We start from the raw sequence: 26,246 nt of genomic DNA on the forward strand, positions 1-26,246 counted from the left end.
ACTAGTGAAATCATATTTTTCTATGAAGCAATCGCGACTTCGTAGCGATACACTGATAATCGATAGGTTATTGGCTTTATATATTTCTTCAATAACCTCCGGCATGTCATCATTCCAAACATTCATTTTATTATGGCCATACCATTTAGCTATCATGGGTGGGTCCTATTAAAACGCTTATTACATAGTAATTTATTTATAGACATGACAAACTACACACATTTTAAAAGATTAGGCCCAATGAGATTTCAGTACTAATTAATGATCAGTCTTAATGCACATTTATCCTCTGTCTTGCTCTCCAGTGGTCCCTACTATCATCCAATAGCAGGAGGGTCTTCCCCCTCCAATCATCCCATTCATTCAGGATGTCCACTCCAGACCCTCCCATTGGGGGTACCCCTCGACAGGGTCCTTCCCCAGGTCCGGGGCCCTCTCCTGGGGCAATGCTTGGCCCCAGCCCTGGTCCTTCTCCAGGGGGGTCCTCTCACAGCATGATGGGGCCCAGCCCAGGGCCTCCATCCTCAGGTCACCCCTTGCCTCAGCCTGGACCCTCTGGATACTCCCAGGAGAACATGCACACTCTGCACAAAGTAAGGACACCTTGTGGATTATTGAGTGCTACTGTACCTAACCAGCTGTACCCTTCAGAACCAAAGGCACATTTCCACATTGTGTGGACAATTACGTTTTTTTTCTTCTGTTGTGTTCTATTCTATTCCATGCTACTTTGTCTGCCATCTACAGTGTCGGTCAAAAGTTTGGACAGACCTACACATTCAAGGGTTTTTCTTAATTTTTAATATTTTCTACATTGTAGAATAATAGTGAAGACATCAAAACTATGAAATAGCACATATGGAATCATGTTGTAACTAAAACAGTATTAAACAAATAAAAATATATTTTATATTTGAGATTATTCAAAGTAGCCACCCTGTGCCTTGATGGCAGCTTTGCACACTCTTGGCATTCTCTCAACCAGCTTCATGAGGTAGTCACCTGGAATGCATTTCAATTAACAGGTGTGCCTTTTTAAAAGTTAATTTGTGGCATTTCTTTCCTCAATGTGTCTGAGCCAATTAGTTGTGTTGTGACAAGGTATGGGTGGTATACAGAAGATAGTCCTATTTGGTGAAAGATCAAGTCCATATTATGGCAAGAACAGCTCAAATCAGCAAAGAGAAACAACAGTACATCATTACTAAGACACTTTGACAGTTTCTTCAAGTGCAGTCGCAAAAACGATCAAGTGCTATGATGAAACTGGCTCTCATGAGGAATGCCACAGGAAAGGAAGAACCAGAGTTACCTCTGCTGCAGAGGATACATTCATTAGAGTTGCCAGCCTCAGAAATTTCAGCCCAAATAAATGCTTCACAGAGTTCAAGTAACAAACATATCTCAACATCAACTGTTCAGAAGAGACTGAGTAAATCAGGCCTTCATGGTTGAATTTCTGCAAAGATATGTAGTAACCAAAAAAGTATTTAAACAAATCAAATTAGATTTTATATTTGAGATTCTTTAAAGTAGCCACCCTTTGCCTTGATGACAGTTTTAAACACTCTTGTCATTGTCTCAACCAGCTTCACCTGGAATGATTTTCCAACAGTCTTGAAGGAGTTCCCACATATGCTGAGCAATTGTAGAATGCTTTTCCTTCACTCTGCAGTCAAACTCATTCCAAACCATCTCAATTGGGTTGAGGTTTGGTGATTGTGGAGGCCAGGTCATCTGATGCGGCACTCTCCTTCTTGGTCAAATAGGCCTTACACAGCCTGTAGGTGTGTTTGGGTCATTGTCCTGTTGAAAAACAAATGATAATCCCAATCCCCAAGCGCAAACTAGATGGGATGGCGTATCGCTGCAGAATGCTGTGGTAGCCATGCTAGTTAAGTGTGCCTTGAATTCTAAATACAGTGTCACCAGCAAAGCACCATCACACCACCTTCTCCATGCTTCACGGTGGGAACCACACATGCGGAGATCATCCATTCACCTACTCTGCGTCTCACAAAGACACTGCGGTTGGGACCAAAAATATCACATTTGGACTCATCAGACCAATGGACAGATTTCCACCAGTTTAATGTCCATTGCTCTTGTTTCTTGGCCCAACCAAGTATTTTCTTCTTATTGGTGTCCTTTAGTAGTGGTTTCTTTGCAGCAATTCGACCATGAAGGCCTGATTCACACAGTCTCCTCTGAACAGTTGATGTTGAGATGTCTGTTATTTGAACTCTGTTAAGCATTTATTTGGGCTGCAATTTCTGAAGCTGGTAACGCTAATGAACTTATCCTCTTGCGACAGCACTTGAAGAAACTTTCAAAGTTCTTAATTTTCTGCATATACTGACCTTCATGTCTTAAAGTAATGATGGACTGTCGTTTCTGTTTGCTTATTTGAGCTGTTCTTGCTATAATATGGCCTTGGTATTTTACCAAATAGGGCTATCTCCTGTATACCACCCCTACCTTGTCACAACACAACTGATTGGCTCAAATGCATTTAGAAGGAAAGAAATTCCACAAAATAACTTTTAACAAGGCACACCTGTTAATTGAAATGCATTCCAGGTGACTACCTCATGGAACTGGTTGAGAGAATACCAAGAGTGTGCAAAGCTGTCATCAAGGCAAAGGGTGGCTACTTTGAAGAATCTCTTTGTTTAACACTTTGGTTACTACATGATTCCTTCCATATGTGTTATTTCATGGTTTTGATGTCTCCACTATTATTCTACAATGGAGAACATAGTAAAAATGAAAAAAAAACCTTGAATGAGTAGGTGTGTCCAAACGTTTGACTTGAACTGGAACTCCTCCCTATAAATACAGTGCATACACTTTTTTGAAACAATTCCTTGCAACAATCAAAACCTGTTGCCATGTAGATATATCTACATTTGTTTGTATCTATGTCTCCCTCCCTGTAGCCACTGGAAGGTATGGAGAGAACTACCATGGAGAGGACTGCCATGGAGAGGACTGCCATGGAGAGGACTGGAATGGAGAGGACTGCCATGGAGAGGTCTGCCATGGAGAGAAGTGCCATGGAGAGAAGTGCCATGGAGAGGACTGCCATGGAGAGAAATGCCATGGAGAGGACTGCCATGGAGAGAACTGCCATGGAGAGGACTGCCATGGAGAGGACTGGTATGGAGAGGACTGCCTTGGAGAGGACTGCCATGGAGAGGACTGCCATGGAGAGGACTGCCATGGAGAGGACTGGTATGGAGAGGGCTGGTATGGAGAGAACTGGTATGGAAAGGACTGGTATGGAGAGAACTGGTATGCATGAGAAGGGCATGAGTGAGGAGTCCCGCTTTGCCCAGATGAAGGGCATGCCCATGAGACAGGGAGGGCACAGTGGCATGGGCCCTCCTCCCAGCCCCATGGACCAACACTCTCAAGGTAGGTACACACTCTCACCAGGGGTCCGTTCAGGAGGGTGCACAGTTGAACAATGTTCAGAAATACAGTGGGGCAAAAAAGTATTTAGTCAGCCACCAATTGGGCAAGTTCTCCCACTTAAGAAGACGCGAGAGGCCTGTAATTTTCATCATAGGTACACTTCAACTATGACAGACAAAATGAGAAAAAAAATCCAGAAAATCACATTGTAGGATTTTTAATGAATTTATTTGCAGATTATGGTGGAAAATAAATATTTGGTCACCTACAAACAAGCAAGATTTCTGGCTCTCACAGACCTGTAACTTCTTCTTTAAGAGGCTCCTCTGTCCTCCACTCGTTACCTGTATTAATGACCAAAGAGCTGTCAAAGGAGACCAGAAACAAAATTGAAGACCTGCATCAGGCTGGGAAGACTGAATCTGCAATAGGTAAGCAGCTTGGTTTGAAGAAATCAACTGTGGGAGCAATTTTTAGGAAATGGAAGACATACAAGACCACTGATAATCTCCCTCGATCTGGGGCTCCACACAAGATCTCACCCCGTGGGGTCAAAATGATCACAAGAACGGTGAGCAAAAATCCCAGAACCACACAGGGGACCTAGTGAATGACCTGCAGAGAGCTGGGACCAAAGTAACAAAGCCTACCATCAGTAACACACTACGCCGCCAGGGACTCAAATCCTGCAGTGCCAGACGTGTCTCCCTGCTAGAGAGAATTTGGATGATCCAGAAGAAGATTGGGAGAATGTCATATGGTCAGATGAAACCAAAATATAACTTTTTGGTAAAAACTCAACTCGTCGTGTTTGGAGGACAAAGAATGCTGAGTTGCATCCAAAGATCACCATACCTAATGTGAAGCATGGGGGTGGAAACATCATGCTTTGGGGCTGTTTTTCTGCAAAGGGACCAGGACGACTGATCCGTGTAAAGGAAAGAATGAATGGGGCCATGTATCGTGAGATTTTGAGTGAAAACCTCCTTCCATCAGCAAGGGCATTGAAGATGAAACGTGGCTGGGTCTTTCAGCATGACAATGGTCCCAAACACACCGCCCGGGCAACGAAGGAGTGGCTTCGTAAGAAGCATTTCAAGGTCCTGGAGTGGCCTAGCCAGTCTCCAGATCTCAACCCCATTGAAAATCTTTGGAGGGAGTTGAAAGTCTGTGTTGCCCAGCAACAGCCCCAAAACATCACTGCTCTAGAGGATATCTGCATGGAGGAATGGGCCAAAATACCAGCAACAGTGTGTGAAAACCTTGTGAAGACTTACAGAAAACGTTTGACCTCTGTCATTGCCAACAAAGGGTATATAACAAAGTATTGAGATAAACTTTTGTTATTGACCAAATACTTATTTTCCACCATAATTTGCTAAGAAATTCATTCAAAATCCTACAATGTGATTTTCTGGATTTTTTTTCTCATTTTGTCTGTCATAGTTGAAGTGTACCTATGATGAAAATTACAGGCCTCTCTCATCTTTTTAAGTGGGAGAACTTGCACAATTGGTGGCTGACTAAATACTTTTTTGCCCCACTGTAACTGTATTGTATAGAACCTATATGATTATCTGTTATGGTAGAATTGGATATTGTGTCAAATCTTTTCATTTTTATATGTCATGTTTCACCTCACTAAATATCCCCTTTCTCTCTCTCTCTCTTTCCATCTCCCTCTCTCTCCACCAGGCTACCACTCCCCACTCGGCGGCTCTGACCACTCCAGCCCTGTCCCTTCCAACGGGCCCCCCTCTGGCCCTCTCCAACCCTCTAGCGCTGGCCCAAATCCCTCAGACACCTCCTCCAACCCAGACTCCCAAACCCTGGGGGGCCAGAACCAGCAGCAGAACCGGCCCGGTGGGCCCCAGCAAAGTGGCTCCGGCCCTGGCCCTCATGGCCCCAGCCCTGGCCCCACCACCCCTGGTGGCCCCGGAGGAGGCCCTACTCCTTTCAACCAGAACCAGCTTCACCAGCTGCGGGCCCAGATCATGGCCTATAAGGCATGTACAGAATATTGATGATTTAAGGGTTGAAAGACCGATACGTGTTTAAGATGATACATTATAACTGATATATAATGTGTAATGACTGCCTATGGTTATTTATAATGTCTCCAAACTCTGAGTGGTCCACAATGTTGTTTTTAATATGTAGCTAATATGCCTTGTCACCTGAGGTATAAATATTGTAGAGTGACTCTTTATATGCTTTTTAATTTAATTACAATTTCATGACTAAAGGGTAGACAAGCAAGTCAATGAACATCATTCACATGTTACAATAACTAACATTAACGTACTGGATTGCTACTTTAATAAACTTTTCTCCCTGTAAGATGCTGGCCAGGGGGCAGCCACTACCGGACCATCTCCAGATGGCTGTCCAGGGGAAGAGGCCCATGGGGTGCAGCCCAGGGATGCAGGGTCCGGGGCCAGGGCAGGGGGGACTGGGGCAGCCCATGCCCAGCCTGGCTCCTGGAGGTCCTGGAGGTGTGGGACCAGGACCAGGAGGACCCATGGGCCAGGGCTACAACAGAGCTCACGGTGAGGGAGGCAGAATGAAGAGCATTGGATATTGATCTATGTAATTACAGTAGCTAGTTGAAACGGGAAGATTGATCACTCAAAGCATTGATCAGTCTGCTCTAGCCTCTCCGACCTAATGTGTGTGTATCGGGTGGGTTTGGATACAAAGCAGAAGACACATTTCCATCTCGTGTGGACTAATAAAATATATTTTATCTCAAGCATTTCACTGCACCCGCAATAACATCTGCTAAACACGTGTGTGAGACCAATAAGATTTGATTTGATCAGTCAACTAATCAGCATCTAAATGCTGTGAGAAGTAGCAAGCTTGTATTGTTTTGATCTGGTACAGTAGCTGGATATCTGTTTTCCAATAGGTCTGAAAAGTATGAAACATTAGTTTTTCTCTGAATATACCACTGATATAATGTTGTAGGGATGATGGGACCCAACATGCCCCCTCCAGGCCCCTCTGGTCCAACCGGCATGCAGGGACAGAACCCCAACGGACCCCTCAAGTCCTGGTCTGAAGGTGAACATAATAACACCAGCGTTATTGTCACTTTCTTCTGAGGGGCAATGAGTTCAAGTTTATTATAGTTAGTCACATAGTAGGAACAGATGTGGGATCTTCATTTGATCACTGTTTTGTTGCTGAGAATTTTCCTTCAAAGCTGGAAATGTGAACATGTAGTGTATTTGAGTTTTTAAAAGTCCACTTTGAAATTGTTGACTTGATTTGCCCTAATGAACAATCGATCAACCCATACAAAAATGTCCTGTTGCTGCAGGATTATTTTCCTGCTGTAGCAAACTAAGATCCTACATCTGTACTCACATAGTAGTTAGTCACATAGCAATTAGTCAACACAGAGTTAATTGTTAAAACATTATTCATGATGGCATTTCATGATTTAGTCCTGTATATCATTTTAATCCATGTTAGGTTTTGGTCAGTTACAATCACATCAATAAATTGATTGATGGTTAAGTTACCTTTGCCCTTTCTTTCCTTCCCCCAGGTCCAATGGTAAACGCCGCCGCCCCATCTAACGCCCCCCAGAAGTTGATCCCTCCCCAGCCGACGGGCCGTCCCTCCCCCGCTCCACCCTCCATACCCCCTGCGGCCTCCCCAGTCATGCCCCCCCAGACCCAGTCCCCTGGGCAGCCGGTCCAGCCCTCACCCATGGTGCCCCACCATGCCAAGCAGAACCGCATTACACCCATCCAGAAACCCCACGGACTCGACCCGGTGGAAATACTGCAGGAGAGGGAGTACAGGTAACCTATGAACCCTGACCCTTAAGCCCTGACTCTTAAGCCCTGACCCCTGACCCTGTGGAGAAACTGCAGGAGGGAGATTACAGGTAATACACTAACCCTGACCCCTAACCCGGTGGAGATACTGCAGGAAAGGGATTACAGGTACAGTACACCGTTAATCAAAATGTATTTATAAAGCCCTTTTTACATCACAAAGAGCAGTAACCTGGCCTAGACCCCAAAGAGCAGTAACCTGGCCTAGACCACAAAGAGCAGTAACCTGGCCTAGACCACAAAGAGCAGTAACCTGGCCTAGACCACAAATAGCAGTAACCTGGCCTAGACCACAAAGAGCAGTAACCTGGCCTAGACCCCAAAGAGCAGTAACCTGGCCTAGACCACAAAGAGCAGTAACCTGGCCTAGACCACAAAGAGCAGTAACCTGGCCTAGACCACAAAGAGCAGTAACCTGGCCTAGACCACAAAGAGCAGTAACCTGGCCTAGACTCCAAAGAGCAGTAACCTGGCCTAGACCACAAAGAGCAGTAACCTGGCCTAGACTCCAAAGAGCAGTAACCTGGCCTAGACTCCAAAGAGCAGTAACCTGGCCTAGACCACAAAGAGCAGTAACCTGGCCTAGACTCCAAAGAGCAGTAACTTGGCCTAGACCACAAAGAGCAGTAACCTGGCCTAGACTCCAAAGAGCAGTAACCTGGCCTAGACTCCAAAGAGCAGTAACCTGGCCTAGACCACAAAGAGCAGTAACCTGGCCTAGACTCCAAAGAGCAGTAACCTGGCCTAGACCACAAAGAGCAGTAACCTGGCCTAGACCACAAAGAGCAGTAACCTGGCCTAGACCCCAAAGAGCAGTAACCTGGCCTAGACCCCAAAGAGCAGTAACCTGGCCGAGACGCCAAAGAGCAGTAACCTGGCCTAGACCCCAAAGAGCAGTAACCTGGCATAGACCACAAAGAGCTGTAACCTGGCCTAGACCCCAAAGAGCAGGAACCTGGCCTAGACCACAAAGAGCAGTAACCTGGCCTAGACCCCAAAGAGCAGTAACCTGGCCTAGACCCCAAAGAGCAGTAACCTGGCCAAGACCCCAAAGAGCAGTAACCTGGCCTAGACCCCAAAGAGCAGTAACCTGGCATAGACCACAAAGAGCTGTAACCTGGCCTAGACCCCAAAGAGCAGTAACCTGGCCTAGACCCCAAAGAGCAGCAACCTGGCCTAGACCCCAAAGAGCAGCAACCTGGCCTAGACCCCAAAGAGCAGTAACCTGCGCTAGACCCCAAAGAGCAGGAACCTGGCCTAGACCTCAAATAGCAGTAACCTGGCCTAGACCCCAAAGAGTAGTAACCTGGCCTAGACCCCAAAGAGCAAACAGTATTATACATCATTCATCATACATTAATTGAATAGATAGATACATAGTTACACATCTAGTCGTACTATATATACATTTATAATAGCAGACTGAGTTCTCTACAGCACTAGTACTGTCTGTCTCTCATACTATCCCCCTCTACTTTTCTCTCTCTCTCTCTGTCTCTCTCTCTTGCTCTCCTTTCTCTCCCTCCCTCCTCCCTATCTCGTGTCTCTGTGGTATCTCCAGACTGCAGGCTCGTATCACCCATCGTATAGCTGAGTTGGAGAACCTCCCTGGCTCTCTGGCTGGAGACCTGAGGACCAAGGCCACCATCGAACTCAAGGCCCTCCAGCTGCTCAACTTCCAGAGACAGGTAGACTACTGGCCCGTCCTGTGGATCACACACAGGACTGTGTTGTACTGCAGCACTCCTTCGTAGCGTCTAAATGACACTGTCATTACAATGACCCTTCATAACGGCTACATGACACTGTCATTACAATGACCCTTCATAACGGCTACATGACACTGTCATTACAATGACCCTTCATAACGGCTACATGACACTGTCATTACAATGACCCTTCATAACGGCTACATGACACTGTCATTACAATGACCCTTCATAACGGCTACATGACACTGTCATTACAATGACCCTTCATAACGGCTACATGACACTGTCATTACAATGACCCTTCATAACGGCTACATGACACTGTCATTACAATGACCCTTCATAATGGCTACATGACACTGTCATTACAACGACATAACAGAAGTCCTATAAACAGTCATGACTCTTTAACTATGTTGTGCAGTTGAAACAGTCACTGAAAACACTGGAGCCTGTTGAGACCCTCTCCCCTACAGTATTCCCACACATGATGAGGACGATGATGATGATGCATTTATATCCACATTTCTCCTGCCTCCGGTCTCTTCCAACCCCACAGCTGCGTCAGGAGGTAGTGGTGTGTATGCGTAGGGACACCGCTCTGGAGACAGCTCTGGATGCGAAGGCCTACAAGAGGAGCAAGCGCCAGTCCCTACGAGAAGCCCGCATCACAGAGAAACTGGAGAAACAGCAGAAGATCGAACAGGAGCGTAAACGTCGACAGAAACACCAGGTAGACTAACACAAACCTGGGGCCGGGTTACACCTGCTTCTAGACTAAGAACTATTTACAATGGAGATTATTTGCGAGAAGTGTTGTGCTTTTCAAGGCACAATGTCAGATAACATCCTTTATGAAGTTTAGATTATTTTAACTCCTTTTATCCGCAATGAGGATATTTGGGAGAAGTATATCTCACTCTAATATATTTCACTCTTTTGCTGTTCGTCATAAAAACAAAAGTTATTAGATACATTATGTTAATCAGTAGTAGTAGTAGCAGTAGGGAAGGGGGATATCTAGTCATGTGGAACAAACGAATGCCTTCAACTGAAATGTGTCTTCCACATTTAACCCAACCCCTCTGAATCAGAGAGGTGCGGGAGAGCTGCCTTGATCGGCATCCACGTCTTCGGCGCCCGGGGACCAGTGGGTTAACTGCCTTGCTCAGGATTAGAAGCAGCAGTAGTAGTAGTAGTAGCAGCAGTACCACCACGCCAACTAGAAATGCTTGCTATGGGACAGAACTGAATACTGACTCTCATCCCGTCTGTCTCCAGGAGTATCTGAGCATTATCCTGGCCCACGCCAAAGACTTTAAGGAGTACCACCGCTCTATCACAGCTAAGATCCAGAAAGCCACCAAGGCCGTGGCCACATACCACGCCAACACAGAGCGCGAGCAGAAGAAGGAGAACGAGCGCATCGAGAAGGAGAGGATGAGGAGGCTGATGGTGAGGACCATTACATACATAGACAGACAGTACATATTCTTATTCACACACTTGTGTGTGTATAAAGACACACACGTGCAAACACTCATACTCTTTCCCGTACTTAGACACACACTTATGTGTATACAAAGACACACACTAATGTGGAAACACGCTCTTACAATGCACATTACTTTACACTACTCTCTCTACTCTGATTCCCGCACACAGACTCATCCATCTCACATCAATGAGTTTTGTCTGAATATCTCCCCCACTCTCTCTCTCTCTCTCTCTCTCTCTCTCTCTCTCTCTCTCTCTCTCTCTCTCCACCCTCTCCCTCTCTAGGCTGAGGATGAGGAGGGCTACCGTAAACTGATTGACCAGAAGAAGGACAAGCGTCTGGCCTACCTGCTGCAGCAGACGGATGAGTACGTGGCCAACCTCACTGAGTTGGTCCGGGCTCACAAGCTGGTACAGGCCCTCAAAGAGAAGAAGAAGAAGAGGAAGAAGAAGAAGGTATGAGAGAGAGAGAGAGGGTGGGGGGGGGGCATTATGCCCATGACTGATATGTTCCTGTAGTGATTTGTTGAGACGGACACATGACAGACGAGGTTTCAACCTGACTGGGATCTCCTGAGGAATTTGTGTGTGTAGATGTGGTTGTGAGCTGTCGTCAGCACTAGTCTCTGTAGGGAGTTGATAGAGTCGGTGTGTAGATGTGGTTGTGAGTGTGATAAACACACTGATGTGTGGATGTCTTTCCTACAGAAGCTGGAGAACGCTGAGGGTCAGACTCCTGTACTGGGACCTGATGGAGAAGTGAGTGGGATATTAAACTAACGTACTGGACATTTGAGTCATTTATCAGACGCTCGTATCCAGAGAAACTTACTGTAATGAGTGCATATATGTTCATACTTTTTCATAACCAATCTACAGTACACTGTTATAGATACATCACTATGGTTACCAGTATGTTCCCTGTTGTTATACAGTACTACTAGACATAGTATTTGCCAGCACAAAAACATTCTGTGGCGTACTGCACTAGCATCGAATAGTCCCCACGATATGCAACTTTTCAGGGAAGTCAGGAACAAATACACACAGTCAGTCAGGAAAGCAAAGGCTAGCTTTTTCAAGTGGAAATTTGCCTCCTGTAGCTCTAACTCCAAAAGGTTTTGGGACACTGTAAAGTCCATGGAGAATGAGAGCACCTCCTTCCAGCTGCCCACTGCACTGAGGTTAGGAAACAATGTTGCCACCGATAAATCCATGATAATCGAGAACTTCAAGAAGCATTTCTCTTCGGCTGGCCATGCTTTCCTCCTGGCTACCAGAACCCCGGCCAACAGCTCCGCACCCCCCGCAGCTACTTGCCCATGCCTCCCCAGCTTCTCCTTAGCTGATGTTCTGAAATAGCTGCAAAACCTGGACCTGTACAAATCATCTGGGCTAGACAATCTGGACCCTCTCTTTCTAAAATTTTCCGCCAACTATTGTTGCAACCCCTATTACTAGTCTGTTTAACCTCTTTCGTATTGTCCGAGATTCCTAAAGATTGGAAAGCTGCCGCGGTCATCCCCCTCTTTGAAGGGGGTGACACTCTAGACCCAAACTGTTACAGAACTATATACATCTTGCCCTGCCTTTCAAGTCTTCGAAAGCCAAGTTAACAAACAGATCCCTGACCATTTCGAATTCCACCGTACCTTCTCCGCTGTGCAATCCGGTTTCTGAGCTGGTCACGGGTGCACCTCAGCCACGCTCAAGGTACTAAACGATATCATAACCGCCATAGATAAAAGACAGTACTGTGCAGCCGTCTTCAACGACCTGGCCAAGGCTTTCTACTCTGTCAATCACCGTATTCTTATCTACAGACTCAACAGCCTTACTTTCGCAAATGACTTCCTCGTCTGGTTCACCAACTACTTCTCAGATAGAGTTCAGTGTGTCAAATCAGACGGCCTGTTGTCCGGACCTCTGGCAGTCTCTATGAGGGTACTACAGGGTCAATTCTCAGGCCGACTCTTTCCTCTGTATATCTCAATGATGTTGCTCTTCCTGCGGGTGATTCCTTGATCCACCTCTACGCAGACGACACCATTCTGTATACATCTGGCCCTTCTTTGGACACTGTTAACAAACCTCCTAACAAGCTTCAATGCCATACAACACTCCTTCCGTGGCCTCCCAACTGCTCATAAATACAGGTAAAACTAAATGAATGCTCTTCAACCGATCGCTGCCCGCACCTGCCCGCCTGTCCAACATCACTACTCTGGATGGTTCTGACTTAGAATATGTAAACAATTACAAATACCTAGGTGTCTGGCTAGACTGTAAACTCTCCTTCCAGACTCATATTAAGCATCTCCAATCCAAAAATTAAATCTAGAATTGGCTTCCTATTTCGCAACAAAGCCTCCTTCACTCATGCTGCCAAACATAGCCTTGTAAAACTGACTATCCTACCGATCCTCGGCTTCGGTAGTGTCATTTACAAAATAGCCTCCAACACTCTACTCAGCAAACTGGATGCAGCCTATCACAGTGCCATCCATTTTGTAACCAAAACCCCATATACCACCCACCACTGCGACCTGTATGCTCTCGTCGGCTGGCCCTCGCTACATATTCGTCGCCAAACCCACTGGCTCCAGGTTATCTATAAGTCTTTGCGAGGTAAAGCTCTGCCTTATCTCAGCTCACTGGTTACCATAGCAACACCCATCAAAGCCAACACCTCCTTAGGCCGCCTTTCCTTCCAGTTCTCTGCTGCCAATGACTCGAAAAAAATTGCAAAAATCGCTGAAGTTGGAGACATATCTCCCTCACTAACTTTAATCATCAGCTATCTGAGCAGCTTACCGATCGCTGCAGCTGTACACAGCCCATCTGTAAATAGCCCATCCAACTACCTACCTCATCCCCATATTGTTTTTATTTACTTTTTTGTTCTTTTGCACACCAGTATTTCTACTTGCACATCATCATCTGCACATCTGTCACTCCAGTGTTAATGTGCTAAATCGTAATTACTTCGCTACTATGGACGATTTATTGCCTTACCTCCTTACTCCATTTGCACACACTGTATATAGACTTTCTATTGTGTTATTGACTGTACTTTTGTTTATTCCATGTGTAACTCTGTGTTGTTGTTTTTTGTCGCACTGCTTTGCTTTATCTTGGCCAGGTCGCAGTTGTAAATGAGAACTTGTTCTCAACTGGCCTACCTGGTTAAATACACCTGTTCTCAACTGGCCTACCTGGTTAAATACACCTGTTCTCAACTGGCCTACCTGGTTAAATAAACCTGTTCTCAACTGGCCTACCTGGTTAAATAAACCTGTTCTCAACTGGCCTACCTGGTTAAATAAAGGTGTTCTCAACTGGCCTACCTGGTTAAATAAACCTGTTCTCAACTGGCCTACCTGGTTAAATACACCTGTTCTCAACTGGCCTACCTGGTTAAATAAACCTGTTCTCAACTGGCCTACCTGGTTAAATAAACCTGTTCTCAACTGGCCTACCTGGTTAAATAAACCTGTTCTCAACTGGCCTACCTGGTTAAATAAACCTGTTCTCAACTGGCCTACCTGGTTAAATAAACCTGTTCTCAACTGGCCTACCTGGTTAAATAAACCTGTTCTCAACTGGCCTACCTGGTTAAATAAACCTGTTCTCAACTGGCCTACCTGGTTAAATAAACCTGTTCTCAACTGGCCTACCTGGTTAAATAAACCTGTTCTCAACTGGCCTACCTGGTTAAATAAACCTGTTCTCAACTGGCCTACCTGGTTAAATAAACCTGTTCTCAACTGGCCTACCTGGTTAAATAAACCTGTTCTCAACTGGCCTACCTGGTTAAATAAACCTGTTCTCAACTGGCCTACCTGGTTAAATAAACCTGTTCTCAACTGGCCTACCTGGTTAAATAAAGGTGTTCTCAACTGGCCTACCTGGTTAAATAAAGGTGTTTTCAACTGGCCTACCTGGTTAAATAAAGGTGTTCTCAACTGGCCTACCTGGTTAAATAAACCTGTTCTCAACTGGCCTACCTGGTTAAATAAACCTGTTCTCAACTGGCCTACCTGGTTAAATAAAGGTGTTCTCAACTGGCCTACCTGGTTAAATAAACCTGTTCTCAACTGGCCTACCTGGTTAAATAAAGGTGTTTTCAACTGGCCTACCTGGTTAAATAAAGGTGTTCTCAACTGGCCTACCTGGTTAAATAAAGGTGTTCTCAACTGGCCTACCTGGTTAAATAAACCTGTTCTCAACTGGCCTACCTGGTTAAATAAACCTGTTCTCAACTGGCCTACCTGGTTAAATAAACCTGTTCTCAACTGGCCTACCTGGTTAAATAAACCTGTTCTCAACTGGCCTACCTGGTTAAATAAAGGTGTTCTCAACTGGCCTACCTGGTTAAATAAACCTGTTCTCAACTGGCCTACCTGGTTAAATAAAGGTGTTCTCAACTGGCCTACCTGGTTAAATAAAGGTGTTCTCAACTGGCCTACCTGGTTAAATAAACCTGTTCTCAACTGGCCTACCTGGTTAAATAAAGGTGTTTTCAACTGGCCTACCTGGTTAAATAAAGGTGTTCTCAACTGGCCTACCTGGTTAAATAAAGGTGTTCTCAACTGGCCTACCTGGTTAAATCAACCTGTTCTCAACTGGCCTACCTGGTTAAATAAAGGTGTTCTCAACTGGCCTACCTGGTTAAATAAAGGTGTTCTCAACTGGCCTACCTGGTTAAATAAACCTGTTCTCAACTGGCCTACCTGGTTAAATAAAGGTGTTCTCAACTGGCCTACCTGGTTAAATAAAGGTGTTCTCAACTGGCCTACCTGGTTAAATAAAGGTGTTTTCAACTGGCCTACCTGGTTAAATAAAGGTGTTCTCAACTGGCCTACCTGGTTAAATAAAGGTGTTCTCAACTGGCCTACCTGGTTAAATAAACCTGTTCTCAACTGGCCTACCTGGTTAAATAAAGGTGTTCTCAACTGGCCTACCTGGTTAAATAAAGGTGTTCTCAACTGGCCTACCTGGTTAAATAAACCTGTTCTCAACTGGCCTACCTGGTTAAATAAAGGTGAAATAAAAAAATAGTTTAAAATAGTCATGGTTCAGCAGGTATCTGCATCAGTATCCAGAGACATCCAGGGAGAGTAGCTGATGTGTTAGCAGCAGCTAATGGGGATCCTAGTCAAATGCAAATGATCAGTATTTGTAGACGCCAAGAATAGTATATTTCCCCTTCAATGTCAGCATCCAGTGTTTTTCTGACTCGCTCCCCCCCTCCAGCCTCTAGATGAGACGTCCCAGATGAGTGACCTACCAGTGAAGGTGATCCACGTGGAAAGTGGTAACATCCTGACAGGGGCGGACGCTCCTAAAGCTGGACAGCTGGACACATGGCTGGAGATGAACCCTGGGTACGAGGCTGGAGGAGGAGGATGAGATGGGCCTATTAGGTTTTTAGGGGTATATTTTAGAGGGGGTAAAGGTATGTTTGTGGTTGTAATACGGATGTTTTCTGCTGTTCCAGGTACGAGGTGGCCCCTCGCTCTGACAGTGAAGACAGTGGATCGGAAGAGGAGGAGGTGGGTTGGGTCATAAAAGATAGTACCCAACCATGACTAAACTCTTATTATACAGATTACAGGATGAAAACGCTACAAGTAGGAACCAAATCAACTGAATTGGTTGAACAGTCATAAAGACTAGATTAATTCCACACTCTCTCTGTACCAAAGCTATGACCAGTCTGTCTGAGTGGTGATTGACAGGTTGTTGTTGTCCCCCCCTGGCCTGTCATTGGCCTGTCAGGAGGAAGAGGAGGAGCCCCAGCCGGCAGTGCCTCCAGTAGTGGTCCTCCCAGTGTTAGTGGGGTTAGAGGAGAAGAAGAAGAAGATCCCAGACCCAGACAGTGAAGAAGTATCAGAGGTGGACGTACGACACATCATAGAGTGAGCACACTACACCTGGGTCCCTATAGAGTCATAATACCCATAAAACCTAGCGGTCAAGCAGGGAAATGGTTCCAATCGTCACCATTCCTTTTTCCCACGTCTAGATTTTAGAAAGACTTAAAATAAGGGCTGTGTTTCGGGGAGGCTTACATGATATTTTGATCACCGTGGAAATCTCTCTATCAAAATATTCGCCTGTATTTACCCCCCAAAAATGGAATGCTAATGAGCTCCTAATGTAGCATTTTCGAATCGTAGTAAATAGAGACAAATATATTGATTAAAGTCACCTTGTCCGAGAGAGATTTACATGGTTATCAAAATGTCATGTAAGCCTACACGAAACACAGCCCTTATTTGAAGTGTTATTAAAATTGAGACGTGATTTGACTTAAATTGTTTGGAAGGGCCCATAAGTAGGCATTTAACTGTTAGTCCACACCTGCTGTTTACAAAGCATGTGACAAATACATTTAGATTAGATGATTTGATTTGAAATGTCTGGTGTATGATTCAGGGTCTGAGTCAAAAGAAACATTGATTTTCAGTGAGGAATTGGGTGAATCTCAAACCTCTGACCTTCTCCAATGTGTTTTGAGGAGGCAAGAAGAAAGGGTACAAGGAGACACAATTGAGATTCACCTGTTGTGCACTCCTGCCTACACATTGGATTTATTTAAATAAGCCATAAAGACAGAAATGCCTACAATTCAGGTTTGGGGTCAAACGTTCCATTTAATATTCAGTGAGAAATTGACCCTAATGCTGTTTTGCTGACTTGCAAATCCTTATCAATGACGGAGTGAATTTTCCAGCTAAAGATGCTTGTCTCTCATAGCGCTAGAATTATTTTTAAATAGCACACTTACTTTATAGGGCTCATGCCAATATGTAATAATAAATAATAATACATTGAATTTATAACACGTTTTACATTGAAAAACTATCTCAAAGTGCTACAGTGATTGCATTAAAGCCATTCATCCACTGTTTCTTCCCTGGTTCCGTCCCTAGGCACGCTAAACAGGATGTGGATGATGAGTATAACAGTGCAGAGGCAGCGTTCGCTCGGGGACTCCAGTCTTACTACGCTGTGGCCCATGCTGTCACTGAGAGAGTGGAGAAACAGTCCACGATACTCATCAACGGACAACTGAAACAGTACCAGGTGAAGGAGCACTGACAAGAGGCTGAATAAGCCTGAGAAGTGACATTTCCTTTCTTAAGTCATTAGAAGAGACCCAGACCAACCTGTACAATTTTGGCTGGCTGACATTGTCCTTTGTCTTCCTCTGTTGATTCTCTCTCCTCTTCCTCTCCTTGTCTCTCTCCTCTCTCCTCTTTCTTTCCTTGTCTGTCCTTTCCACTCAAACTGTTTGTCCCTCCCTCCCTCAGATTAAAGGTCTGGAGTGGCTGGTGTCTCTCTACAACAACAATCTGAATGGTATCCTGGCTGATGAGATGGGACTAGGAAAGACCATCCAGACCATCGCTCTCATCACGTACCTGATGGAGAACAAACGAGTCAACGGACCTTTCCTCATCATAGTACCGCTCTCGTGAGTACTGTACCGCTCTGCCACGCACGGAGAACCATGGCTTCAATTACAATTAAACTTTAAAGGGACATTACACTCCAAAATCAATCACGTTTTCAAGACCCCAACATTGGTCGTATGTTGAGCTACTGTAAGTCCGTGTCACAGGCCGTTTTGTAGATTCAGCTATGTGCCACAGTCCAAAATGAATGGAAGACATAAGCTCCACATCATTTCCAGATTTCCTGTGCTTATTTTTTCCATTAATTTGTGGTTGACGGACAAGTATATAGCTGGGTATACACAACTGATGGTGTGGGACTTTTGAAGAGTACTGTCCCTTTAATTGTAACTGTATTCATAGTACACTTAACGTGACTGTCATACATGATATGATGGAGTACAGTACTAATGAGAGGGAAACAATGATCCGGAGAGAGGGGTGGGTAAGGTTTGGTACAGTCGCATAATTAAAAAGTCATAATTAAAATAGAAATAGAATAGTAATATATATGTATCTATCGCTATGGGTACAGTGCTATTTGTTTGCTTAGGTAAGTTTGGCCCTCTGTTTTCCTCTCTTCTCATATTGACAGAACTCTCTCTAACTGGGTGTATGAGTTTGACAAGTGGGCTCCGTCTGTAGTGAAAGTCTCCTACAAGGTGAGTTGGAGCAGCTAACCTTCCGCCAACTATATGGTAACCATGGAAACACTGATTACTTGGGGTCCTGAAATACAGCCATATGGGCGGCCGTGTGGAAGCCTGTCTATAATGCATTCAAATCAAAAGTGTATCACTTGCAGCCAGAACAACAACAACTAGGCCTATTATGAATACAAATGTAATGTCACGCCATTCTAGTAATTATTCATTTAATTAATTCATTAATGTCAAGTTAAATCCGAGTTCCTGTCCTTCATGTTGTCTCTGTAGGGTTCCCCTCAGGCCAGAAGGGCCTTCATCCCCCAGCTACGCAGCGGCAAGTTCAACGTTCTCCTCACTACCTATGAGTACATCATCAAGGATAAACAGGTCCTAGCCAAGGTAACACACTGACACACACTCTACCTCCAGCGTGATTCTGAACAACTCTCAACATGACCATTTCACTGATGACCCATACACCCTCTTTCTGTCTTCTCGTACTCCCCAACCCTCTTTCTCCCCCTCTCTCTCTCTCTCTCTCTCCCCCTCTCTCTCTCTCCTCCTCCACTCCCTCTCCCCCCACAGATCCGGTGGAAGTACATGATCGTGGACGAGGGCCACCGGATGAAGAACCACCACTGTAAGCTGACCCAGGTCCTCAACACTCACTACCTGGCCCCCAGGAGAGTGCTCCTAACTGGGACACCGCTCCAGAACAAGCTGCCTGAGCTCTGGGCCCTGCTCAACTTTCTCCTGCCCACCATCTTTAAGAGCTGCAGTACCTTTGAACAGTGGTTCAATGCACCATTCGCTATGACTGGAGAGAAGGTGAGGTTTTTTTAGCTGAAAGAAGTTGAGAAATGCTATATAAACTGAGGAAAAATATGAACGCAACATGTAAAGTGTTGGTCCCATGTTTCATGAACAGAAATAAAAGATCCCAGAAAGTGTATTTCTCTCACAATTTGTGCACCAATTTGTTTACATCCCTGTTAGTGAGCATTTCTCCTTTGCCAAGATAATCCATCCACCTGACAGGTGTGACATACCAAGAAGCTGATTAAACAGCATGATCATTACACAGGTGCACGTTGTGCTGGGATTTGAAAATGTGCAGTTTTGTCACACAACACAATACCACAGATGTCTCAAGTTTCGAGGGAGTGTGCAATTGGCATGCTGACAGCAGCAATGTCCACCAGAGCTGTTGCCAGAGAATGTAATGTTAATTTCTCTACCATAAGCCACCTCCAACGGCATTTTAGAAAATTTGGCCGTACATCCAACTGGCCTCACAACCACAGACCAGGGGTAACAAGGAGTCGCTAGAGCGCAATGAGCCAAGTACAGCCCCCCAGCCAGACCCTCCCCTAAACCGGACGACACTGGGCCAATTGTGCACCGCATTATGGGACTTGCGGTCTTGGCTGGTTGTGACACAGCCTGGGATCAAACCCGGGTCTGTAGTGACGCCTCAAGCACTGCGATGCAGTGCCTTAGACCGCTGCGCACTTGGGAGGCTGCGGCCCACATTTAATCGGCTCATCTGTCCCGCGGGCTGCCAGCTGCCAATCATTGCTACATACACTACTGACATTGTTAATGTTGTAAATTACCATTGTAGCAGGAAACTATTGGCAGTTCGTCTGTCCAGTGTCTGTGTTCTTTTGCCCATCTTAATCTTTTCTTTTTATTGGCCAGTCTAAGATGAGGCTTTTTCTTTGCAACTCTACCTAGAAGGCCAGCATCCCGCAGTTGCCTCTTCACTGTTGACGTTGAGACTGGTGTTTTGTGGGTACTATTTAATGAAGCTGCCAGTTGAGGACTTATGAGGCGTCTGTTTCTCAAACTAGACACTCTAATGTACTTGTCCTCTTGCTCAGTTGTGCACCGGGGCCTCCCACGCCTCTTTCTATTCTGGTTAGAGCCCGTTTGCGCTGTTCTGTGAAGAGAGTAGTACACAGCATTGTACAAGATCTTCAGTTTCTTGCAATTTCTCGTATGGAATAGCCTTCATTTCTCAGAACAAGAATAGACTGACGAGTTTCAGAAGAAAGTATCTTTGTTTCTGGCTATTATGAACCTGTAATCAAACCCACAAATGCTGATGCTCCAGATACTCAACTAGTCTAAAGAAGGACAGTTTTATTGCAAAAGGGTTTTCTAATGATCAATTAGCATTTTCAAAATGATAAACTTGCATTAGCTAACACAATATGCAATTGGAACACATTAGTGATGGTTGCTGATAATGGGCCTCTATATGCCTATGTAGATATTCCATTAAAGATCAGCCGTTTTCAGCTACAATAGTCATTTACAACATCAACAATGTCTACACTGTATTTCTGATCAATTTGATGTTATTTTAATGGACAAAAAATGTGCTTTTCTTTCAAAAACAAGGACATTTCTAAGTGACCCCAAACTTTTGAACAGTAGTCCTTTAGTCATTTGTATACATTTCGTTCTCTTCTTCTCTCCAGGTGGATCTAAATGAAGAGGAGACCATCCTGATTATCCGTCGCCTCCACAAGGTGCTCCGCCCCTTCCTGTTACGCAGGCTCAAGAAGGAAGTAGAGGCTCAGCTACCGGAAAAGGTATAGTACGTCTCTCCATCTTCACATTTCTTTTAAATACAAACTCATGTTCACAGCTTTCTTCAGTATCTTGTCCGTTGGGTGTCCTCTTACCTATGTTCTCAGGTATTTTTCAGCTGCATAATATCTCCATTCTGTGGTTTTAATTGATTGATTGGTTTATAGATCTCTCTCTCACTGCGTCTCTCTCTCGCTATGTCTCTCTCTCTCTCTCTCTGTCTCTCTCTGTCTCTCTCTCTCTCTGTGTCTCTCTCTCTCTGTCTCTCTCTGTCTCTCTATCTCTCTGTGTCTCTCTCTCTATCTCTCTGTCTCTCTCTGTCTCTCTATCTCTCTGTCTCTCTCTCTCTGTCTCTCTATCTCTCTGTGTCTCTCTCTCTATCTCTCTCCCTGTCTCTCTCTATCTCTCTGTCTCTCTCTGTCTCTCTATCTCTCTGTGTCTCTCTCTCTATCTCTCTCCCTGTCTCTCTCTATCTCTCTGTCTCTCTCTCTCTCTCTCTGTCTCTCTCTGTCTCTCTATCTCTCTGTGTCTCTCTCTCTATCTCTCTGTCTCTCTCTGTCTCTCTATCTCTCTGTGTCTCTCTCTCTATCTCTCTCCCTGTCTCTCTCTATCTCTCTGTCTCTCTCTCTCTCTCTCTGTCTCTCTGTCTCTCTATCTCTCTGTGTCTCTCTCTCTCTCTCTCTGTCTCTCTCTGTCTCTCTATCTCTCTGTGTCTCTCTCTCTATCTCTCTGTCTCTCTCTGTCTCTCTATCTCTCTGTGTCTCTCTCTCTATCTCTCTCCCTGTCTCTCTCTATCTCTCTGTCTCTCTCTGTCTCTCTCTCTCTATCTCTCTCCCTGTCTCTCTCTATCTCTCTGTCTCTCTCTCTCTCTCTCTGTCTATCTCTGTCTCTCTCTCTCTATCTCTCTTCCTGTCTCTCTCTATCTCTCTGTCTCTGTCTCTCTCTCTCTGTCTATCTCTGTCTCTCTCTCTCTCTGTCTCTCTATCTCTCTCCCTGTCTCTCTCTATCTCTCTGTCTCTCTCTCTCTCTCTCTGTCTATCTCTGTCTCTCTATCTCTCTGTGTCTCTCTCTCTCTCTCTCTGTCTCTCTCTGTGTCTCTCTCTCTATCTCTCTGTCTCTCTCTGTCTCTCTATCTCTCTGTGTCTCTCTCTCTATCTCTCTCCCTGTCTCTCTCTATCTCTCTGTGTCTCTCTCTCTATCTCTCTCCCTGTCTCTCTCTATCTCTCTGTCTCTCTCTGTCTCTCTATCTCTCTGTGTCTCTCTCTCTATCTCTCTCCCTGTCTCTCTCTATCTCTCTGTCTCTCGCTCTCTCTCTCTGTCTATCTCTGTCTCTCTCTCTCTCTGTCTCTCTATCTCTCTCCCTGTCTCTCTCTATCTCTCTGTCTCTCTCTCTCTCTCTCTGTCTATCTCTGTCTCTCTCTCTCTCTGTCTCTCTATCTCTCTCCCTGTCTCTCTCTATCTCTCTGTCTCTCTCTCTGTCTATCTCTGTCTCTCTATCTCTCTGTGTCTCTCTCTCTCTCTCTCTGTCTCTCTCTGTCTCTCTATCTCTCTGTGTCTCTCTCTCTATCTCTCTCTCTCTCTGTCTCTCTATCTCTCTGTGTCTCTCTCTCTATCTCTCTCCCTGTCTCTCTCTATCTCTCTGTGTCTCTCTCTCTATCTCTCTCCCTGTCTCTCTCTATCTCTCTGTCTCTCTCTGTCTCTCTATCTCTCTGTGTCTCTCTCTCTATCTCTCTCCCTGTCTCTCTCTATCTCTCTCCCTGTCTCTCTCTGTCTCTCTATCTCTCTGTGTCTCTCTCTCTATCTCTCTCCCTGTCTCTCTCTATCTCTCTCCCTGTCTCTCTCTGTCTCTCTATCTCTCTGTGTCTCTCTCTCTATCTCTCTCCCTGTCTCTCTCTATCTCTCTCTATCTCTCTCCCTGTCTCTCTATCTCTCTCTCTCTCTCTCTGTCTCTCTCCCTGTCTCTCTCCCTGTCTCTCTGTCTCTCTCTCTCTCTATCTCTCTCTCTGTCTCTCTCTCTCTCTCTCTCTCTCTATCTCTCTATATCTCTCTATCTCTCTCTCTGTCTCTCTATCTCTCTCTCTGTCTCTCTATCTCTCTCTCTCTCTGTCTCCCTGTCTCTGTCTCTCTCTCTGTCTCTCTATCTATCTCTCTCTCTGTCTCTCTCTATCTCTCTCTCTGTCTCTGTCTCTCTATCTCTCTCCCTGTGTCTCTCTGTCTCTCTCTCTCTCTCTCTATCTGTCTCTCTGTCTCTCTGTCTCTCTCTCTCTCTCTCTCTCTATCTGTCTCCCTGTCTCTATCTCTCTAACTCTCTGTGTCTCTCTCTATCTATCTCCCTGTCTCTCTGTGTCCTCCAGGTGGAGTATGTAATAAAGTGTGATATGTCAGCGCTGCAGAGGGTTCTGTACAGACATATGCAGGCCAAGGGAGTCCTACTGACAGACGGCTCTGAGAAGGACAAGAAGGTGAGAAGGAATAACTCAAGTTCTTTGTCCAAAACATACAGTTTGTAAAATATGCTTTTTGTTAGATCATATTCTGTATATATGAATATGTGTAAGAAGCTTTTTGATTATATTGCAAGGTGAAATAATTATAAAATGTACAAGGCAGTGTTAGTTTAGTCTTGTTTTAAAAACATTCTCACATGCCTCACTTCCATAAATTCAAAGCTTGTGGTGGCTAAAGTCAGCTGAAGTAGTTGCAGTTTAAAGAAAACAGATGAGTTTCCCCAGGCCCATATACTATTTTCATGGTGAGGAACCATCTAACATCAAGTGGTAAAATCCTGAACTCCTCCTGTAATATCTGTGTGTCTATTGTATGGTAAATCCTCCTGTAATATCTGTGTGTATATTGTAGGGTAAATCCTCCTGTAATATCTGTGTGTCTATTGTATGGTAAATCCTCCTGTAATATCTGTGTGTCTATTGTAGGGTAAATCCTCAACTCCTCCTGTAATATCTGTGTGTCTATTGTAGGGTAAATCCTCCTGTAATATCTGTGTGTCTATTGTAGGGTAAATCCTCCTGTAATATCTGTGTGTCTATTGTAGGGTAAATCCTGAACTCCTCCTGTAATATCTGTGTGTCTATTGTAGGGTAAATCCTCCTGTAATATCTGTGTGTCTATTGTAGGGTAAATCCTCCTGTAATATCTGTGTGTCTATTGTAGGGTAAATCCTGAACTCCTCCTGTAATATCTGTGTGTCTATTGTAGGGTAAATCCTGAACTCCTGTAATATCTGTGTGTCTATTGTAGGGTAAATCCTGAACTCCTGTAATATCTGTGTGTCTATTGTAGGGTAAATCCTGAACTCCTCCTGTAATATCTGTGTGTCTATTGTAGGGTAAATCCTGAACTCCTCCTGTAATATCTGTGTGTCTATTGTAGGGTAAATCTTGATCTCCTCCTGTATTATCTGTGTGTCTATTGTAGGGTAAATCCTCCTGTAATATCTGTGTGTCTATTGTAGGGTAAATCCTCCTGTAATATCTGTGTGTCTATTGTAGGGTAAATCCTGAACTCCTCCTGTAATATCTGTGTGTCTATTGTAGGGTAAATCCTGAACTCCTCCTGTAATATCTGTGTCTATTGTAGGGTAAATCCTGAACTCCTCCTGTAATATCTGTGTGTCTATTGTAGGGTAAATCCTGAACTCCTCCTGTAATATATGTGTCTATTGTAGGGTAAATCCTCAACTCCTGTAATATCTGTGTGTCTATTTTAGGGTAAATCCTTCTGTAATATATGTGTGTCTATTGTAGGGTAAATCCTCCTGTAATATCTGTGTGTCTATTGTAGGGTAAATCCTGAACTCCTGCAATATCTGTGTGTCTATTGCAGGGTAAATCCTCCTGTAATATCTGTGTGTCTATTGTAGGGTAAATCCTGAACTCCTCCTGTAATATCTGTGTGTCTATTGTAGGGTAAATCCTGAACTCCTCCTGTAATATCTGTGTGTCTATTGTAGGGTAAAGGAGGTACCAAGACTCTGATGAACACCATCATGCAGTTGAGGAAGATCTGTAACCATCCCTACATGTTCCAACAGATAGAGGTACAGTGGGAATACACACGCACACACACACACACACACACACACGCACACACACACACACACACACACACGCACACACACACACACACACACACACGCACACACACAGATAGAGGTACATACAGTGGGAGTATACTTTCTATTGATGAACTAACCCCACCACAATTCTGAATTTGTTCACAGGAATCTTTCTCTGAGCATTTAGGATTTTCCGGAGGGATAGTGAGTGGGTAAGTGCATAAGTCGATTGAGAGTCATTTTCACAACAACGACCCCAAATGCTTTCACTCTATTGGCCTGGTTGTGTTCTCTCTCTGCCCCTAGTCTTGACCTGTACCGAGCCTCGGGGAAGTTTGAGGTGCTGGACCGTATCCTGCCCAAGCTGAGGGCCACCAACCACAAGGTGTTGTTGTTCTGTCAGATGACCTCGCTCATGACCATCATGGAGGACTACTTCACCTACCGTAACTTCAAGCACCTGCGTCTGGACGGTACGGTGTCTGTGTCTCGGTATCAGAACTGGGTTCAAATAGTTACTTGGCGTCTTTTCTAATACATGCCTGGTGCAATGGAACAAACGGTACAAAACCCACCCATCTGGCATTCCATAAAGACTCAATCATACTCAACGTATTTTATAGTCTAGAAAAGAAATACTCTTTGAACCCATGTCTGCTACTCATATGATACAAAATCAAAGTTGGGATTTCTGTCTCTCTTAGATGCTGTGTTTTACTCATCCACTTCCCTCTCCCCTCCTCCCTCCCTCCGCCCCCCTCTCCCTCCCTCCAGGCACCACCAAAGCAGAAGACAGGGGCATGCTGTTGAAGGCGTTTAACGACCCAGCCTCCCAGTACTTCATCTTCCTGCTCAGTACCAGAGCCGGCGGGCTGGGCCTCAACCTGCAGTCAGCTGACACCGTGGTCATCTTCGACTCTGACTGGAACCCTCACCAGGTAGGGGGAGCAAGACACACACACAACCCCTAAGGGATTGGCTGGAAC

The 26,246-nt window shown here is 44.9% G+C and overlaps 1 protein-coding gene across 3 annotated transcripts in view; it reads left to right on the plus strand.

Moving 5' to 3' along the window:
* The window catches only part of LOC110517362 (SWI/SNF-related matrix-associated actin-dependent regulator of chromatin subfamily A member 4), a 34,646-nt gene that overhangs the window by 443 nt on the left and 7,957 nt on the right, over positions 1–26,246 (plus strand). Inside the window, exons 2-26 of one of the 3 annotated variants that reach the window (XM_090204392.1) lie at positions 306–593; positions 2,940–3,417; positions 5,113–5,423; positions 5,759–5,966; positions 6,388–6,483; positions 6,974–7,232; positions 8,830–8,956; positions 9,540–9,713; positions 10,262–10,435; positions 10,763–10,933; positions 11,186–11,236; positions 15,734–15,864; positions 15,978–16,032; positions 16,259–16,398; positions 17,416–17,569; positions 17,797–17,960; positions 18,536–18,602; positions 18,876–18,986; positions 19,173–19,415; positions 21,074–21,187; positions 23,540–23,647; positions 25,156–25,242; positions 25,426–25,472; positions 25,567–25,733; positions 26,035–26,198. In XM_090204392.1, coding sequence (XP_090060518.1) covers positions 369–593; positions 2,940–3,417; positions 5,113–5,423; positions 5,759–5,966; positions 6,388–6,483; positions 6,974–7,232; positions 8,830–8,956; positions 9,540–9,713; positions 10,262–10,435; positions 10,763–10,933; positions 11,186–11,236; positions 15,734–15,864; positions 15,978–16,032; positions 16,259–16,398; positions 17,416–17,569; positions 17,797–17,960; positions 18,536–18,602; positions 18,876–18,986; positions 19,173–19,415; positions 21,074–21,187; positions 23,540–23,647; positions 25,156–25,242; positions 25,426–25,472; positions 25,567–25,733; positions 26,035–26,198 — 4,026 coding nt within the window. In that variant the 5' untranslated portion in view covers positions 306–368. Of the gene's footprint in view, positions 1–305; positions 594–2,939; positions 3,418–5,112; positions 5,424–5,758; positions 5,967–6,387; positions 6,484–6,901; positions 7,233–8,829; positions 8,957–9,539; positions 9,714–10,261; positions 10,436–10,762; positions 10,934–11,185; positions 11,237–15,733; positions 15,865–15,977; positions 16,033–16,258; positions 16,399–17,415; positions 17,570–17,796; positions 17,961–18,535; positions 18,603–18,875; positions 18,987–19,172; positions 19,416–21,073; positions 21,188–23,539; positions 23,648–25,155; positions 25,243–25,425; positions 25,473–25,566; positions 25,734–26,034; positions 26,199–26,246 lie in introns of those variants that run through there. The other 2 variants (XM_090204391.1, XM_090204390.1) reach the window with 2 other exon arrangements.

This window comes from Oncorhynchus mykiss, chromosome 17, assembly GCF_057628025.1.
Source record: "Oncorhynchus mykiss isolate SJ-2025 chromosome 17, ASM5762802v1, whole genome shotgun sequence".
Classification (NCBI taxonomy): Eukaryota; Metazoa; Chordata; class Actinopteri; order Salmoniformes; family Salmonidae; genus Oncorhynchus; species Oncorhynchus mykiss.